The following is a 20,004-nucleotide window of genomic DNA, read 5'->3' as shown; positions in this document are numbered from 1 at the left end:
ATTTTCTCCCTGAATTTTTAGTAATATCATATTGGTCCGTATTAGTGCTTTTTGACATAGTATATACTCACATAGCTTACTAACAAGATATTTCTCTAGTGACACTAACACAAGTAGATTTCAATGAGTGTTCCTACCCTAACTCATTTGGTGGGAAACAAAGGTGAAGATGGAGAAAAGATGCTTTACAATTTATCATTTCTTTAATAAACATTATACTGGTCTACATCTTCTGGGCTTACTTTATTACACATATTAAGTCACCCATAATGCTGAGAGGTGGACATATCTAGTCAGAGCTCTCTATGCAAACATGATTATCATTGCCCTTTCATATATTCAAGCATACTCTAGACCCAGGGACAAGGGCTATTTCACAAAAATCTAGTTTTCACAGAAGGTAGATATATAAATTGGTATTTGCAGAATAAATAACTATACATATTTTCTTTTTTTAAAAGATTTTATTTATTTTATTTTATTTTTATTTTTTTTTTTTTAAAGATTTTATTTATTTATTTGACAGACGGAGATCACAAGCAGGCAGAGAAGCAGACAGAGAGAGAGGAGGAAGCAGGCTCACTGTTGAGCAGAGAGCCCGATGTGGGGCTCGATCCCAGAACCCTGGGATCATGACCTGAGCCGAAGGCAGAGGCTTTAACCCACTGAGCCACCCAGGCGCCCCAAAAGATTTTATTTATTTACTTGACAGAGATTACAAGTAGGCAGAGAGGCAGGCAGTGAGAGGAGGAAGCAGACTCCCCACTGAGCGGAGAGCCCCACCCGATGCGGGGCTCCATCCCAGGACCCTGGAATCATGACCTGAGCTGAAGGCAGAGGCTTTAACCCACTGAGCCACCCAGGCACTCCGATGACATATTTTCTTTTAGTGGAATGTATTTATTTCAGAAGCTGGCCTATCCTTGATAGAATTATCCTGTATAACTTCAATTTTGTATAAAGGAAGATTCCTATGAAGGAATCACCAATAATTCTCACACTTAAAAACTGCTTGGATAAGGTGCCAGAGTGTACCTGAGGCTTGCTATAAACAGCAACACAAAACAAACTGGCTTGGTTAGGGTATGTATAAGGCGTAAAAGAAGGAAACTAAAGAAAATTAGGGTTCAAAACTTAATAGACACTGAGTTTCCTTTTGAGGTGATGCTTTGGAACGAGACAGAGATGATGGCTGCACAGCACTGTGAATATACTAAATTTCACTGCATTGTATATTTTAATATGATTGATTTACCTCAAATTTTTAAAAAATGGGGAGTAGAAAACTTCAAATGCAAAAAACATTGATGTGGAGTCAAAAATTCTTAAATTTTATCTTGGATAAACCATCTACTAATTATACGAATATGTCCTCTTGAGCCTCATTTTATGTTAAATCTAGTTATTACACTCATTGACCAGCAGGGCTGTTGGACCTAAGAGATGACAAAGTATATAAAACCACACTGTTAACTGTTCAGCATTATATCAATCTCAGTCAAAAATAAGGTATTAATATTAGCCCATGGCATTTTTATTATTATAGGAAAAACCAGTCCCACTTTTCACTATTTAGTTCCTCTTATGATGACCAAACAAGAATATTAAATTGATTGTTTATTAAATATCTGATACATTATTATATGCAAATTAGCCTTATTATCAACATCATATCTAAGAAACCAAATTCCTACTAAATAAAAGTGTAGCCAGAAGACTAAGAGTTTAAAAAACGAAAAGGAACATTTTTAAGAAAGGATTTGTTGTACAACATACTTACCAAGTGCTGTAGAATCATGGAGTGGTCTTCTCCTGGAACTTGAGGCAGAGAATGAGTAGTATGGTGTTCCAGGTTTTCCTGAAGAAGAGAGCTGTGCTGGGCTTCCAAGCCCTAGATCTTGTCTCAGGAGACTAGACTATAAAACAAAGCCAAGGAAAGAAGTTATCTTCCTACAGATACCAACCCAAACCTGAAAGTATCACCACTTCTGAGTTACTCCCAATGGTTATTCAGAGGATGCCAGTACCTTCAACCATGCCTTGAATTTAGATGCATCCGATAAAATACTTGAGTTCTAGGAGACCATTGGTTTAAACTTATATTTTCTTTCCCTATCTTCATGTTGCCTGCTTTCTAGTAAATATTCAGATCTATGCAATCTTAAGGTTGAAAGACACTTTAGTTACAATGTGGTCCACCTGTTAATCAAGAATATTTTTGAAAAATGTTCACCAAGTCTTTGCTTGAATGCTTTCATGACCATACCTGGCAGTCTATTCTGTTCTTTTTCCTTTTCTTTTTTCTTTTAGGATAGCTTTCATTATTTGAAGACTGCCAATATTGTCAAGACTAGCCATTCCTGTTTTCTTCAACTGTGTCTCATGGCATGGGACTGAATGAAATCCTCATCATTTCTGACATAAGACCTCTGGATTTATTTTCAGTTTCTAAAAGTGTCGTGTGAAACAGAATGGATAACAATGCCCCAAATGTGGCCTGATTAGTGCAGAGTCATTTAAATAACTGCATTTAAATAACCCATTTGTGCTAGCTCGTATTAAAAGTTTAGGAGTGATATCACATGTTGTTACTCTTTACTGCATATCTTGCTATCAAATCCTGTCCCATCCAACAGTTTCCTTGTTCAGTTGTGTTTTTTGTCCCAAGTGCAACAGTTAACATTTACCTGATAAAATTAATTTTCTTACATTTTATCCATAATATTCATTTCTGCTTTTTTTAGATTCTAAGTCTGTCAACTGCTGCATTTACTAGTCTTTCTAGTATTGGGGCATAAAATATGGGATTAAAAAAAGACATCAGGATGACAAGGCTGAGGAGATCCCTATGCTATGCTATATGCTACAGTGACATGAAACTTTGTTAAGTGCGTCACTGAAATCCAGAGATTCAGCAGCCCTGACCTACTAAACCAGTGACCCTAACATAAAGCAAATGAAGTCAATTTGGCAGAATTTGGTTCCAACTTTCTAGTAGCAGACAGAAAAAGGCCTCAACTGGAAAGGGTGCTGGATACAGTTGAGAGAATGCTCTCATGTGAAAAGAGCTGTGATCCCTCTAATAGACTATCCTCCTACCCCAAATTTAATACCTGCCGTATTCTTAGTAGTTGTCCTTTTAGCCACTGATTAGCACAGAGGTACTGCTTTGGTCAGAAAAAATCAGAACTTTGTAATAGTGGTCATAGTAGCCCAGTTCCTGCTTCCATTCTAATAATCAAGGAAAACTCTCTTTTAGTTTATCACATATTTAATGATTTCAAGTATTTTTTGTTTTGTTTCAGCTTAAAAAAATTCAGCTGGAACGCACATAGCATACAATTAACCATTGCAAAGTTTCCACTCAGTGACATCTGGTGCATTCACAATGTTACATGACCATCACCATCTAGTTATAGAACATTTTTATCACCTCCAAAGGAAACCCTATTGCCATTAATCAGTTACTTCCATTCTTCCCCTCCTCTAGCCTTTGCAACAACTAATTTCCTATCTCTATCAATTCACCTATTCTGAATATTTCATATAATTTGGAACCATACGGGACCCTCTTTCACCTCACGTTTTTTGAAGTGCATCCTCACTGTAGTTTTTATTAGTACTTCATTCCTCATTAGGGTTGAATAATATTCCATTGTATAAACATACTATAATCTGTTTATCCATTCATGCATTGATGGGACATTTTAGTTGTTTCTAGCTTTAGACTACTGGGCATAGTGTTGCCATGAATATCGTGTATGGGTATTTGTCAGAGTACCTGTTTTCAATTCTTATGGGAGATACTCAAGAGCAGAATTGCTGGGTCATATGACAATTTAAGGAACTTCCAAACTGTTTTTCACCATGGCAGTGTCACTTTACATTCCCCCCAGCAATGTATGAGGATTCTAATTACATCCTTACCAACACCTGTTACTTGCTCTTTTTTTTACTCCTTCTTTTCTCAATTATAGCCATCTTTATGGGCATGAAGTAGTATCTTATTGTGGTTTGATTCCCATTTCCCTAATGATTAATGATGTTAAATATTCCTTCATGGGCCTGATGACCTTTTGTATATCTTCCTTAGAAAAGTATCAGTTCAAGTCCTTTGACCATTGCATTTTTGAATTGGGTTGTAGTTCTACTGTAATATTATACTGTAAGAATTCTTATATATTATGTTTTGAAAACTAGACATTTATTAGATATATGATTTGCATGTCCCATTTTGTAGGTTGTCTTTTCACTTTGTTAAAAAAAAGATTTTATTTATTTATTTGAAAGGGGGAGAGAGAGCATGCGTGCATACAGGCAGGGGGAGCAGCAGAGGGAGAGGGAGAAGCAGACTCGCTGCTGGCAGGGAGCCTGATGCAGGACTCCATCTGAGGACCCTGGGACCATGACTTGAGCTGAAGGCAGGTGCTTAACTGACTGAGCCACCTAGGTATCCTGGTCTTTTCACCTCTTAACATCCCTGAATAAACACAAGTTTTTAATTTTGATAAAGTCTAACTTACATTATTTTTTTTCTTTGTTGTGCTTTTGGTGTCATATCTAAGCATCCACTGCCAAAGTCAAGGTAATGAAGATCTATCCCTATATTTTCTTCTAAAAATATATAGTTTTAACTCATACATAGATCACTGACGCACTTTGAATTAATTTTTGTATATGGTAGAAGGTATGGGGCCAACTTCATTCGTTTGAAAGTGTATATCCAGTTATGCTAGCACCATTTGTTAAAAAGAACAGTATTTCCTTACTCAGTGCTCTTGGTACCCTTTGCTGAAAATCAATTGCTCATAGATACTTGGGTTTATTTCTGGACTCTCAATCTTATCCTATTTGTCTGTATGTCTGCCTTATGCCAGCTCCAAAGTGTAGGTTTGTAATAAGTTTTGAAATTGAAAAGACTACATACTTCAACTTTACTCTTCTTTTTCAATACTGTTTTGGCTATTTGGGCTTCTTTGAAATTACACATAACTTTGAGAACCAGCTTTTCCATTTATAAAAAAGATACCACTGGAATTTTGATAGGAATTGCACTTTGAGGAGTTTTGTCATCTTAACATCATTAAGTCTTCCAACCAATGAACACTGAATATTTTTCTATTTACTTAGGTATTCTTTAATTTCTTTCAGCAGTGCTTTGTAGTTTCCTTTATATAAGACTTGTAGTTAAATCTATTCCTAGGTATTTTATTCTTTTTGGATGCTAAATGGAGTTGGTGACTTAATTTTATTTTTGATTTGTTCATTATTAGTGTATAGAATAGAACTATTTTTTGTGTGTTGATCATGAATCTTGCAACTATGGTAAATTCATTATTAGCTCAAATAGCTTCTTTTTTAGTTTTTAATTTTAATTTTTACTTTTTTTTTTAAAAAGGTTTTATTTATTTATTTATTTATTTGACAGAGACAGAGAGAGAGAGACAGTGAGAGAGGGAACACAAGTCAGGGGAAAGGGAGCGGTAGAAGGCTCCCCACTGAGCAAGGAGCCCGATGTGGGATTTGATCCCAGGACCCTAGCGTCATGACCTGAGCTGAAGCCACACACTTAACTGACTTGAGCTACTCAGGGATCCCTAGACGTCCTTGTCTTTTTTTTTTTTTTTAAGATTTTATTTATTTGACAGATGGAGATCACAAGTAGGCAGAGGCAGGCAGAGAGAGAAGAAGGGAAGCAGGCTTCCCGCTGAGCAGAGAGCCCGATGCAGGACTGGATCCCAGAACCCTGGGATTATGACCTGAGCCGAAGGCAGAGGCTTTAACCCACTGAGCCACTCAGGCGCCCCCCCTTGTCTTGTTCTTAATCCTCTACACCAAACATGGGACTCAAAGTCACAATTCTGAGAAAAAAAGTTACATGTTCTACTGACTGAGATAGCCAGATGACCCATCTTGTTCACAATCTTAGTGGGAAAGGCTTTCATACTTTTACCATTAGGCATGATATCAGCTACAGGTTTTTCATAAATGACCTTTATCGAGTAGAAAAAGTTCCCTCCTAGTCCTAATTTGTTAAGTGTTTTTATCATGAAAGGATATCGGATTTTTTCAGATGCTTTTTCTTCACTGATTGAGATGATCAAATGATTTCCCCCCCCTTCATTCTGTTAATAAATTACAATGATCACTTCTCATATGTTGAACTATCCTTGCAGTCTTTTTTTTTTGTTTTTTAAAGATTTTTATTTATTTGACAGACAGAGATCACAAGTAGGCAGAGAGGCAGGCAGAGAGAGATGGGGAAGCAGGCTCCCTGGCAAGCAGAGAGCCCGATATGGGGCTCGATCCCAGGACCCTGGGATCACGACCTGAGCCGAAGTCAGAGGCTTTAACTTACTGAACCACCCAGGTGCACCTATCCTTGCATTCTTGAGATAAAACCTACTTGGATCATGGTGTATATTCCTTTTAATATGCTGTTAGATTTAGCTTGCTCTTTGGTAAAGGATTTTTACATTAATATACAAAAAAAGATATAGACCTGTAGTTTCCTTTTCCCTGGGATATCTGTCTGGCTTTATCCAGGGTAACGCTGGCTTCATAGAATAAGTGTTTATTTAAGAAGGATGGGTGTTAATTCTTTAAATGACTGGCAGAATTCATTATTGAAGTCATTTGGTCCTAGGCTTCTCTTTTTCGAAAGAATTTTTATTACTGATTCAATCTCTTGTTTTATCTCTGTTTAGATTTTTTATCTCCTCTTGAGTCAGTTTTCATAGGGTGTATATTTCCAGGACTTTGTCCATTTCATCTGGGTTGTCTAATTTATTAGCATACAGTTATTCATAGCATTCATTTATAATTCTTTTTATTTTTGTAAGGCTGGTGGGAATACTCCCTATTTTCATTTCTTATTTTAGTGATTTGACTTTTTTTTCTTAGTCAATGTAATTAGGTTTGACAGTTTTTGATCTTTTCAAAGAACCAACTTTTGATTTTTTGATTCTGTTATTTTTTATTCTCCATTTTTAAAATTTCTGTTCTAATCTTTATTATTCCCATCCTTCTGCTGGCTTTAGGTTTAGTTTACTCTTCTTTTTTTAGGTTCTTATGTTATGAAGTTAGGTTATTGGTTTGAGATCTTTTCTAATGCAGGTATTTACAACTATAAATTTTCCTCTGATCACTCCTTTCACTGCATCTAATGTTTTGCTATCCTTTCCAGTAATTTTCATTTGATTTTTCAGTTTGTTTAAAAAAGCCTATTCAGCAATGCTGAAGCACACATGAGATAATCAATTACTAAACCAAAGATCACTACATCTTTCAGAAATGTTTATAATCAAGAAAATTTTTTCAGACTCATCAAAAGGTAAATTATTCTTTGAAGAGTTGGTATCTTCCTTTATAAAGGAGAAAAGTGAGGAAAAGAAAATTTCAAACACCAGATAATAAATATGTGTACATGAAAAGACTACATAATATCAATATAATTATTTAGTGTTTATTGCATAAATTCCAACAGATCAGAATTTATGATATGAGGCTCAACAGACTGGAAAGGAAGGTGTGATTATCAGACATAAAGGAGAAACAGTCCCTCTTATGATAATAATCTCCAGAAGAAATGCTGAAATTGAGAAAATATATGTAACACAGTTTTATTTCTATTTCTATAAGAAACCATTAGCAGTGACTCTCCTGATTATGTTACTCATGTGAGTAGTGTGACCCAGTAATCATCAAATCTCCAACACATTACACTGAGATTTCCATTGTCACACCTGTTTTGTCTTTCTTTTGTCATGCTGGGCACATTCAACATACCTAAAATAGCAATCAGAATATGGCTTATAGTATGCTAGATGGAACATATTATTACTAACACATTTAAGGTCAGGGGTCATGTACCTTGAAATTTTCCTCTAAATATCACTGATCTTTTATTAAGATGTTCCCTCCTCAGTGTAAAACTTACTTTCAGGATGGCATGCTTTGAGGCACCTGCTATATATATTATATCATGTACATTTTCATGTAGAAGGAACAAAAGAACTTGGGTCATTTTACAAAATTAAACAAATTCAGACAGGAGATGGGCATATAAGATGATGATTTACAATAGGGGTCAATTTCAAGGCCTACAGGTCAAATTGTACCTGGTTTTGAAAATACTTCTATTAGAACACAGTCTCATCCATTCATTTATGTATTGGTTATGACTGTTTTCATGCTACCATGGGAAGAGGTTAGTAGTTGCAATGGAGACTGTATGGTTAGCAAAGCTTAAAATATTTACTATCTGGACCTTTTTGGAAGATGTTTATTGACCCACCAAATGCTTTGGTGGAGGGACAAAGACTAAGTATGTAGAATGGTGAAGAACTCTTAAGTTTTAAGATAAAGACAGAGAAACTTTCAGATGAGTAAAATGTAGCCAGTGAATTACTTTTTCAAAGAAGTAAAATATAGTTATAATAAAGTCTGAAAGAGGCATAAAATAATCTAAATGGTGAATAGGGAAATACATTTCTTATATTCCTAATATTCCTAAAAGTAGGCAGAATATCTACAAAAACTGTGATATCCTAAAAATAGCATGGGCTTTGGAATTAGCTACCCTGAGTTCCAATCCTGACTGTATGATTCTGGTTAAATTATCTAACATTAATGCATTAGTTTCCTTTTGTATAATGGACATATTAATAATTTGCTCACATGGTTGTCAGTAGAAGTAAATAAGGGTTAAGTAAAAGTGAGTATCATGGTTTTAGGCCCTAGTGAAAATAAAAAATTCAATTTCTTTGGGTTTTTTCCCCATAGATTACTACATTGTAAGGGTCACAAAAGAATGAAAATGAGGTGAATGGCATTTTATATACTGTTTCCTGGGCACAAAACTCTATCCCCTAAGTCAGGAGACCTTGTCTGCCCTGAATCCAAGCTGGCTAAGTTACAACTCCTAATGGCTATAGTAAGAAAAGATGTTGGAAATCAGAGAATGAACAGTTCCCTAGAGAGAGGGTTGACAATTAGAGGCTAAATTCAAAGAGAAGTGTGACAGATTCAAACTATACCAATCGAGATCAAGAAGAAATAGAAAACTGCCAACTTATTCTGAAAATGATTCAGCAGATGTCTTTGTATTATAAACTCACATACAACATACAAACATATACACATATTGAGTGAAAGAAAAGGAATGTGTATGCATAAATGTGGTGAAATATTTACGAAATTTCATTAAGAGCCCATGGACATCTACTATATTATTCTTATATCTTTTCTGTGGGTTTGCAATTTTTCAAATAAAAAGTTGGGAAAAAAATCAGAATAAATATCAAGGATTGACTAGCATACTTACAAATGTACCATCTCAATTAATATTTACTGCAATCTTATTATTATATAAGTTATATGTTGTATAGATAACAAGTAGTAGAACCCTGATTTGAATCTAGGTCTGTTTAAGAGGCTCTTTCTTTATTATAAAGAAGACTTCCACGACAGCCCAGGAACCTAATTACCACTTACAAGACTGTTAACTTGAAAAAAGAGAAGTAACCTGCAAATGACTTTATGGATTACAATTCTAAAACTGTATATCTATAGAATACATACTGGTAGGTTTTGCACATATGCATGAAATAAAGGAAGAAAAAAAGAACAAAAGTTTTTAGGAGAAAACCTTACTTGTTACCAATTTTAATGGTGATAAACCTTATGGTTAGGAAACATTCTATATTCTTGTTCTACGGAGACTATTAACACTAAAAAACCTCACTCAGCTGTCCTAATAAGAATAACCACATCTGCCTGTTCAGTCTGTATTATGATTTATAGGATTAGGTAAGGTAAATGTAGGAGAAATTGTTTCTTTTTAAGAACACAAGATGATATTCTATCCTGTTAATTCAAATGAATTTTTCAGTACTATAAGAAATGCAAAAGAAGTTTAAGACAATATTTTCCTCACAAGGATTTGATAATCTAGGAAATAATACCCATGAAACTAATGGAAAATGACTAAAAAATCAAGGGCTAAGCTGTATAAAGCGTAACATTTGGATATTCTACCACTAATAAAATTATCTTTTATTTGATTCTTCAAACATTTTGGTAACACTAAAGCACGAATAATCAACTATTTTAACTTCTGCCCTAAAATAAAATTATCTATCAGCTCCTATTATTGATTTTCCTGCCTGCTTAAAAACAAATGAGAAGCATTATTGATTACCACTGATCTTGTCCTGGAGGTATCTCAGGCAAAAAGAATACACAATCCCTGAGGATACAGAACTAGGCAAAGCAGTTTTATTCTGCGGAGCTGTCTTATTCAAGGCAGAATTAGTTTTCTGAAATGACAGACCGCTAAATTTCTTAACACAGGCTTAGAGGAGAATCTTTTTAATAGTCATCTAGAACCTCAACTATGAAAAATACATCTAATTACTGAAGAATAACCAATGAAGGTTCATCCCTGGAACACTAATACAGCCTAGATTATTATAATAAAAACTAGAGTAAGTTTCATTTTATTTTTAATATTTATTATTTGTTTTATTTTAAATTAGGTATGACAAACCTTTAGCCTTCCATAAAAATCCCTATTTTGTATGGAATTTTAGTAGTCTATGATAAATATATATATATTCATCCCACTCCCCCAGTTCTCGCTCCCTCTTTAAAGTGTTTGAAAAACACTGACTCTAAAATGTGAACTTAAAAACAGACTAGTCAGTGTAAGTCTTCATGGTGATACTGACTAAAAAGTAAAGGAGAGGAATAGAGTAGTGAGCTTGGCCAACATCATTTATTGATGTAACTTCTTAAGTATCTTGGAAGGCACACTAAATGTGATTTAATAGGAAATGCAGAAGAACATCCTATGTAAGAATGGTGGGGCTCAGCAGCCCAGAGGATTCAGAACTACACTGCAGTAATTTGGAAATTCTTTACCCTTAAAAATGGAAAGTGTCTGAAATCTTGATAAACATAAATGTGCTTCCTCAGAACTGCTTTTCACCACTAAATGGCTTGGCCCAAACAGTACTAAATATACTTTGCTATCCATTCATAACTTCGGTTTAAATTAGGACCTAATTAACCCTCTGTCAAAAATTGTTAGTGTCATTTTATGATCAGAATGAAGCACTAACTCATCAGTGATTTGTTTTCTAGAAAATTAAGATTCAAACTAACTAATGTTATAGTCACAAATTGCAAAAACTTTAAAATATTTAACATGGACTTATAGAACCTCTGTTGAGTACTTTCTACACAGTTCTTTAATTTCATGCCTATTTTACAGCCCTGAGACGGTACGCAATTTTAATATATAAGGCAAGCAGCTGTTCCCAGATTTGTCTTTTTGAAAGGGGAGTGTACTAATTAAAGAGGTTAAAAAAAAGAGTATAAAACACAATCAAGATAAAGAACATAAACTGTTAGAATTTCTCAGTTGAGTTCTTTTGTCACTGAGGGATGAAGAAACAAAACTGTTCTAAGAGCAAAATTAGTATAGTTTTGCCGTATTTCTAACTTTTTTTTTTTTTTACTTGAGAAACATCACAGTACAGTTTAGTTGTAAGTCGGCTTGAAGTTTCAGAGATTATGACAGGGAAACTGGAGAGTGACAAAGAAGCCTCTCACAATCAAATAAACTCAGGATAAAGGGAACTAGGGCAAAATAGAAATGTAGGGCTTTTATATTGTACCAGTCTAATGTTAATTTTTTACAAATAATTAAAAAACAGACTGTAATAAATTTTGAATTTGGAAAACACTGATATTTGTGAAATAATTGTATTATGATGCAAATTCATTTACATTGAAATTCCAGGGATATGTTAGCAATTATCAGCATGTTGTTAAAGAATTCTATCCTGAGAATCTCATTAGATAGTGATGCAAACTACAGTTGTTATCATTCTGAGAACAAAGGGATCTTGAATGAGTAATCAATAGCAACTGGCAGAAAATGAGACATTAATTATGATCCTCTCTAGTGTTTTGTCTAAGGCAAGATTTCATTAAATGCTTTGTGCAACCTGAATAGTTCCAAGTCATTACCAACACTTTGGACAATACATTAATGGGGGGGGGTAATGAACAGGGAAATAAAGTAAAAGAAAACCTGAGATGTTTCCATTCCTTCCCCCAGGTCAATAAAAACACACCAACCACGACTACCCAACTGTTAGGCTTGTTCTTTTACAAGCCCCAAATCTTATAATCTCAACATGGTCTCTTGAAAATTTAATTATCATTTTCTCTACTTAAAGTGTCAGGCAGGTTTGAGAAGATAATGACAGTCATCCATCAACTGCATGCCGCCAAGGCAATCAGCCCAATCTTTAAGAAACTACCTATGTACTATTAAATTAGTAAAACATGGTAATCTTAGCAGTTTAAATTTCCCAATCTTCTTTAATTATCAGTGGCAGAGGGAAATTTTACCATCTTACTATTTCATTTTCACTAATTTTTCTCTGAAATTTTCTCTCAAGTCCTGCATCAGCCAATGAAAAGGTATTGGAGTGGGAAGGTATGGGGTACAGATCAATAATGGAAAAAATGGGGGGTATAAAAAGAAAAATTATGATGAAAATCATTAAAAACCATTTTAACATATCCAGTGTTTAAATAATTGCAAATATGCAATGAGAATGACTTTCTTTTAGGTTTTTATAGGTTCCCATTAAGAGAGTCCCTACTTTCGAAATGCTATAAGGGATTTCTTGAAAGCAAACTTCTTCTGAGGTTAGCAAGCCAGCATTCTCTAAGCCCATCTTCTTCCTAAGTGAGCAGTTTTCTGAATGTGTGAAGTTGGAAAGTTCCTTGTTAAATACAGTCCTCTGAAAGTCTTCCTGCAAAGTTACAGTGTGCCTTTGAACCCTTTCTTTTATGAATAAAAAGGAGCCTGCTATGTGAGGTGCTAACCAACATTAGAAGAACAGGAGATAAAGAAATGTCATTTCTCTCCTGCTCTTGTGAAGTGGTATTATATAGTCCTAAGATTTTCAGCAGAGTTCTGATACTTAGCAATCACTCCTGGGGTGCCTGGGTGGCTCAGTGGGTTAAAGCCTCTGCCTTCGGCTCAGGTCATGATCCCAGAGTCCTGGGATCAACCCCCGCATCTGGCTCTCTGCTCAGCAAGAAGCCTGCTTCCCTCTCTCTCTCTGCCTACTTGTGATCTCTGTCTGTCAAATAAATAAATAAAATCTTAAAAAAAAAACCCAAAAAGCAAAATATTCCATATTAAAAAAAAAAAAAGAAGAAGAAGAAACCACTCCTTTTCCTTTTAATGCTAGCTTTCACACCTTGTCAATGACTACCACCCCTTCCCAACAATCCCTTGCATTTTAAAGAATACAATTAAGACTAACATAAAACACCTTACAGCAGCAGGCATGTAGTTAGATAAGCAATACTTTTGAATTGAAACATTCCCTACTGGAACATCTAGAAGGTAAGCTTTTTATTTTGGGAGTTTTTAAATATAAACAAAAAACCCAGTATAATGAACCTTCCTATACCTCTCACCCAATTTTTTTTTAAAAAAAGATTTGAGAGAGCGCAAGAGACTGTGTGTGAGTGAGAGAGAGAGAGAGCGCGCGCGCACAAGCTCAAGCAGGGAGGATGCGGGGCTCAATCCCAGGACTCTGGGATGATGACCTGAGCTGAAAGCACTTGCTTAACTGACTGAGCCACCCAGGCATCCACCTTTCACCCAGCTTTAGTAACTGCCAGCATTCTGCTGTTCCTGCTTCATTTATTCTGCCAACTCTCAGTTCTTGGTATGGCCCTCACAATTGACAACAATATCTTACAATCATGTAATGCCCAGTCTGACATGTAACGCCCGGGTGACAAAAGGTCACCTCTTCTGTCAATTTTTTTCCTGAGATGGTGTCTAATCTCTTGCCATTATTTAATATACTCTTTTCTTCTAAAATAAGTTTCCAAAAGAATAAATTGACTTTTAAACAATGTTCCCAAAAAACACTGAGTACCACCAAAAGTATAATTAGCAAGTTTTATGGAGCAAACAGAAACAATGACGTTTGCCCCTGCCAAGTAACCTCTGCACCATCTTTCTTTGGCCTTTAGCAGAAGCAGGAAATTATACTTGCCTACTGCCTGATACTTTAGATGAGACTTTCATTCTACAAAGTAATTTATTTTACCTATGTTACAAACTTAGAAGCTCACTCTGCAGGTAGCTAGCTGATGGCTTACCCTGGTTATGTTTTCCTTACTAGGTCACAGAATTCAGATTCAAAGATTGTCTGAATACCCACTGTATACCAGTAAGCACAGCTCCTTCACATGCTACTTCATGAGTGAATCATCTTTTTGAGCTTCAACACTGATCCACAGACACTTTTATGTCTTTTTAACACTCCTGACTCCCAACAATCCTCCCATCATCATCAATTAATCTACTGCTAAGATGCTGTATGTACTGGAAACCACTTGACTCCTGCCAAATTTTAAGTCCAATATTCAACTCTGACATGGCCTATTCTTACAACACTACTGCTCCTTTACTACTTATTGCACTTGTTCTTTTGTCTCGAGGTATTCAATATCAAGACTTTTTCCCCCAGTCCCAAAGTTTAATCACAGCTTTACTTCCTTCTTTTGGAAAACTAGCCCACAAAGTCTATTACTTTAACCATTACCTCGTCACTACTTCGGTTCTTCTATCCTTAGCCATTTACCAGCTATGAAACACTGGATAAATTACATACTCTCTGAGGCTTCAGGTTCCTCAGTTGTCAAATGTAAAAACAGTAACAGCAACAGTAGCAACACTTCTGTCACATGCAAGGACCACATGAAATGTCTGTAAGGTGCTTAGCACAAGGCCTGGCACTAGTAAACTATGATAGATGTTAGCCCTTATGTTTAGGCATACCTTGTTTTTTTTTTTTTTTTTTTTTTTTAAAGATGTTATTTATTTGACAGACAGAGATCACAAATAGGCAGAGGGGCAGGCAGAGAGGAGGAAGCAGGCTCCCCACCGAACAGAGAGCTGGACGTGGGGCTCAATCCTAAAACCACAAGATCATGACCCGAACTGAAGGCAGAGGCTTTAATCCACTTAGCCACCCCCAGGTGCCCCTAGGCATACCTTGTTTTATTGCACTTCACCGATACTGTACATTTTACAAACTGCAGGTTTGTGGCAACCAGGCAAGAAAGTCCACGGGCACCATTTTTGCAAGAGCATTTGCTAACTTTGTGTCTCTGTGTCACATTGGTGATATTTTTTTGAGAATTGAGAATTTTGGTAAAAATTCCTGCAATATTTCAAATTTCTTTAATATTACTATATTTGTTGTGGCGATCTGTGATCACTGATCTTCGATGTTACTATTGTAATTGCTTTGGGGCACCACAAACTGTGCCCATATGAGATAGTAAATTCATTTGATAAATGTTGTGTGTGTTCTAACTGCTCCACTGACCAGTCGTTCCCTGTCTCTATTCCTCTCCTTGAGCCTCCTGACTTCCCAAGACACAGCAATATTCAAATTAGGCCAATTAATAACCCAACAGTGGCCTCTAAAAGTTCAGGTGAAAGGAGGAATCCCATGTCTCTCTCTTTAAATCAAAAGCTGGACATGATTAAGCTCAGTGAGGCGGACATGTCAAATGTGGAGATAGGAAGAAAGCTAATCCACTTGAACCAAACAGTTAACCAAGCCCATGAATACAAAGGAAAGGTTCTTGAAGGAAATTAAAAGTGCTATTCCAGTGAATATGCGAATGGTAAGAAAGCCAAACAGCCTTAATGTTGATAGGGAGAAAGTTTTAGTGGTCTGGATAGAAGATCAAACTACTACAAACTACAATATTCCCTTAAGGCAAAGCCTAATCCAGAGCAAAGCCTTAACTCTCCTCAATCCTTTGAAGCTAAGAGATTAGAGGAAGCTGCATAACAAAAGTATTAATTCAGAGAACCTGGTCCATAAAGTTTAAGGAAAGAAACCATTTCTGTAATATAAAAGTGCAAAGTGAAGCAGCAAGTGCTGATACAGAAGCAACAGCAAGTTATCCAGAAGATTTGCTAAGATAATTAATGAAGCTGGCTACACTCAGCAAGAGATTTTCAGTGTAAATGAAACAGTGTTCTATTAGAAGATGATGCTATCTAGGTCTTTCATAGCTGAGGAAGAGGTGTCAATGCCTGACTTCAAAGCTTCATAGGACACTGATTCTCTTGTCAGGGGCTAATACAGTTGATGACTTTTAGTTAAAGTCACTGCTCATTAGCCATTATTAAAATCCTTGGGCCCTTAAGAATTATGCTAAATCTACTCTGCCTGTGCTCTATAAATATAACAAAGCCTGGATAACAACGTATCTGTTTAGTTTACATGGTTTACTGAATACTTTGAGCCCACTGTTGAGACCTATTGCTTAGAAAAAAAAAGAAGCCTGTCAAAATATTATTGCTCATCAACAGTGAACCTGGTCACTCAAGAGCTCTGATGGAGATGTACAATGAGATTAGTGTTGTTTTCATGTCTACTCACAAAGCATCCATTCTGCAGCCATGGATCAAAGAGTAGTTTTGACTTTCAAGTCTTATTATTAAAGAAATACATGTCATAAGGCTAGAGCTGCCATGGATAGCAATTCTTCTGATGGACCTGTGCATATCAACTGAAAGCCTTCTGGAAAGGATTCACCATCCTACGTGCTGTTAGGTAGGATGTTAAGAACACTTGAGATTCACAGAAAGAGGTCAAATTATCAACATGAACAGGAGTTTGGAAGAATTTGATTCCAACCCTAATGGATGACTTGGAGGAGTGGAGGAAGTAACTGCAGATGTGGTAGAAGCAGCAAGAGAACTGGAATCAAAGTCAGAAGAGGCAGCTGGATTGTAGTAATCTTATGATTTTAATAGATAGGAGTTGCTCCTTATGGATGAGCAAAGAAAGTAGTTTCTCGAGATGGAATCTACTTCTGATATAGATACTATGAAGATAGTTGACATGACAAAGGATTTAGATATTAGAATAAACTTTGGTAAGAGGAGTGATCTCAATTTTAAAAGGTCTACTGTAGGGGTACCTGGGTGGCTCAGTCGTTAGGTGTCTGCCTTCAGCTCAGGTAGGGGTTCTGGGGTCCTGGGATCCTAGGTAAAACTGTTTATCAAACAGGATCATGTGGTACAGAGAAACTGTTTGTGAAAGAAAGAGGCCATTGATGTGGCAAACTTCATTGTTGTCTTATTTTAAGAAACTGTCACAGCCACCCCAATTTCAGCAACCACCACCCTGATTGGTAAGCAGATAGTTAACACTGAGGCAAGACCCTCCAAGAGCAAAAATATGATGGCTCACTTGAAAGCCTGGATGATAGCTAACATTTTTAAGCAATAAAGCATTTTTAAAAAATTGTTTTTAATGATTACAAATTTTTATTTATTTTATGGAGGGGGGAGAGACAGGGAAAGAGGGAGAAAGAGTCTTAAGCAGACTCCATGCTGAGTGCAGAGCCCCATGTGGGACTCAATCCAATGACCCCAAGATCAAAACCTGAGCTGAAACCAAGAGTCTGATGCTCAACTGGCTGTGCCACCCGGGTACCTACAATAAAATATATATTTTTTTGAAGATTTATTTATTTGTTTTGAGAGAGAGAGAGAAAGGGTGCAAGCGTGTGCATGAGAGAGAAAGCGCATGCATGAGAGAGAAAGCGCATGCATGAGAAAGAGCAGGGCAAGAGGAGAGAGAGAATCTCAAGCAGACTCCCAACAGTGTGCAGAGTCCAACAGAGGGCTTAATTTGATGACCCATGAGATCATGACCAGAGCTGAAATCAAGAGTCAGATTTAACTGACTGACTGAGGTTAACTGACTGAGCCCCATAGGTACTCCTGCAATAAAGTATTTTATTTTATTTATTTTTTTTTTTTTTGGATTTTATTTATTTATTTGACAGAGAGAAACCACAAGTAGACAGAGAGGCAGGCAGAGAGAGAGAGAGAGAGGAAAGCAGGCTCCCTGCTGAGCAGAGAGCCCGACGCGGGACTCGATCCCAGGACCCCGAGATCATGACCCGAGCCGAAGGCAGCGGCTTAACCCACTGAGCCACCCAGGCGCCCCTGCAATAAAGTATTTTAAAATTAAGATATTTACATTGTTCTTTCAGATATAATGCTACTGCATACTGTAACAGACTAAAGTATAAATATAACTTTATAAATGCACTGGGAAAGCAAAAAAATTATCTAACTCACTTCATTGTGATACTCGCTTTATTGCAGTGATCTGGAGCTGAACCTGCAGAACTTCTGAGGTGTATTTGTATTTTCACTATGATCCTTAACCTATCCAGTCAAACATTTGCTATCTATGCTTCTACATTTAGTCTGCTGAGTACTATTGGAGTAACAATTAAGACCTATATAAAACTATATAGGTTAAGTCAACAGTTTCTGGTCTCTAACCTGAGCTGAATCATCAACACCTCTTGGAAAGCCTTTTACTTGTCATGAGAGAGCCCACAGACTTGCAAGAATATTTTCAGGTATTTTATTTCAATAAAACAATATATGCTCTAATCTAATACAAAAATCTCAGTAAAGTGTATGTCTAGCCTATGCTTGAATACATTCAGTGAGAAGAAAGTCACTATCCACCAAAGCTGACTATTCCATCCTCTATATTATGAAAACATTCCTTCTTACATTAAGTTAAAATCAGGATTGCTAACGCCTACCCATCATCCAAAGTTTTAACCTTAGAAGTTATAGAACAAGCCAAATTATGCTTCAGATATTTCAAGATGCTTCTCATAAAAATCTTAAAAGTAGACAGCCCTCAGTCCTTCAATCACTTCCCATACGCTAGAGTTGCAAATTACTTTATCTGCAAGTTCTCCAAGTCAGTTTTAGTTTACTTAATCCTGTTTTGAAATGCATATGCTCAGAATGGTATACAGTATCAACTTCCTTATTCTAAATAATATGTTTCTAGTAATTCAGCCTAAAACTAAAGTCCTTACTATTAGGCTTGCTGTTATGAAGAAATATCCAAATTGTTCTTTAAAACACTAGCTTTAATTAAACCTCTTGGGGAAATAGCAAGTCAATACAGGATTGGCCACATATGAAAGCCACTGATTCTCTTGTCAGAAACACTACTTGTGTAGGAAAAATTTGTGTTTTGATGGAAAATTATGCATTACGTGGAGTAGGGTTAGTTCTGTAACTATTCAACTCTATCTCTGCAGCAAGAAAGAAGCCATAGTTAATATGTAAATGAACAGGAATGGCTATGTTCTAATAAAACCAATTTACCAAAAAAATGGGGGTGGAAACCTTTGGCTGATAGCCATAAATTCGCTGACCCCTACTCCAGGACACAACTTTCTGGATTTTATGGGAGCTACTTTACAACTCTGTAAATTGTAGGTAACGGATAGCAATGTAAAATAATTCTTACCTACAGACCCGTAAAAACATTCTTTTCAGTGAAGGGAAGAACAACTATTCCCCACTCTTAATACCTCTACTATCCTGCTCCAAAGGAGAAAAAAAAGTTTGGCCTACATTTGAACATTAATTTCCATAATTTTAAAAATTTATTAAATGTTTGCTATTGGATTATAGTTGACATATGTTTTAGTATAGTTTCAGGTATACAATAGGTTTACATAGTGATTTCACAATTCTATATATTACACAATACTCACCATGATAAGTGTAGTTTTCATTTGTTACCATGTAACATTATTACAATATTACTGATTGGAAGTATTCCCTATGTTGTAGTTTTTATCTCCGTGACATTTATTTTGTAACTGAAAGTTTGCATATCTTAATTTCCTTCACCTATTTCATTCACCACCACCCCCACCTCTGGCAACCATCAGTTTGTTCTCTGTATTTATGAGTCTTTTTCTTCTTTTGTTGTTTTGTTTCTTTTTTAGTCATTTCCATAATTTTGATCTATGACTGTACTTGTTTTTGGATTCTCTTTTGAACTGGTTTAGACACCTTACAAATTTCTTCAC

The 20,004-nt window shown here is 36.0% G+C and overlaps 1 protein-coding gene across 7 annotated transcripts in view; it reads right to left on the bottom strand.

The window, feature by feature from the left end:
- TCF12 (transcription factor 12) overlaps positions 1–20,004 on the bottom strand; it is a 393,556-nt gene that overhangs the window by 85,343 nt on the left and 288,209 nt on the right. For all 7 annotated transcript variants that reach the window (XM_059180608.1, XM_059180606.1, XM_059180611.1 and 4 more), the window contains one exon: positions 1,781–1,916. In XM_059180608.1, the coding sequence (XP_059036591.1) occupies positions 1,781–1,916 (136 nt within the window). The remainder of the gene's footprint in view (positions 1–1,780; positions 1,917–20,004) is intronic.

The sequence above is a fragment of the Mustela lutreola genome, chromosome 7 (genome assembly GCF_030435805.1).
Source record: "Mustela lutreola isolate mMusLut2 chromosome 7, mMusLut2.pri, whole genome shotgun sequence".
NCBI lineage: Eukaryota > Metazoa > Chordata > Mammalia > Carnivora > Mustelidae > Mustela > Mustela lutreola.
This window is presented reverse-complemented; position numbering and strand designations above follow the sequence as displayed.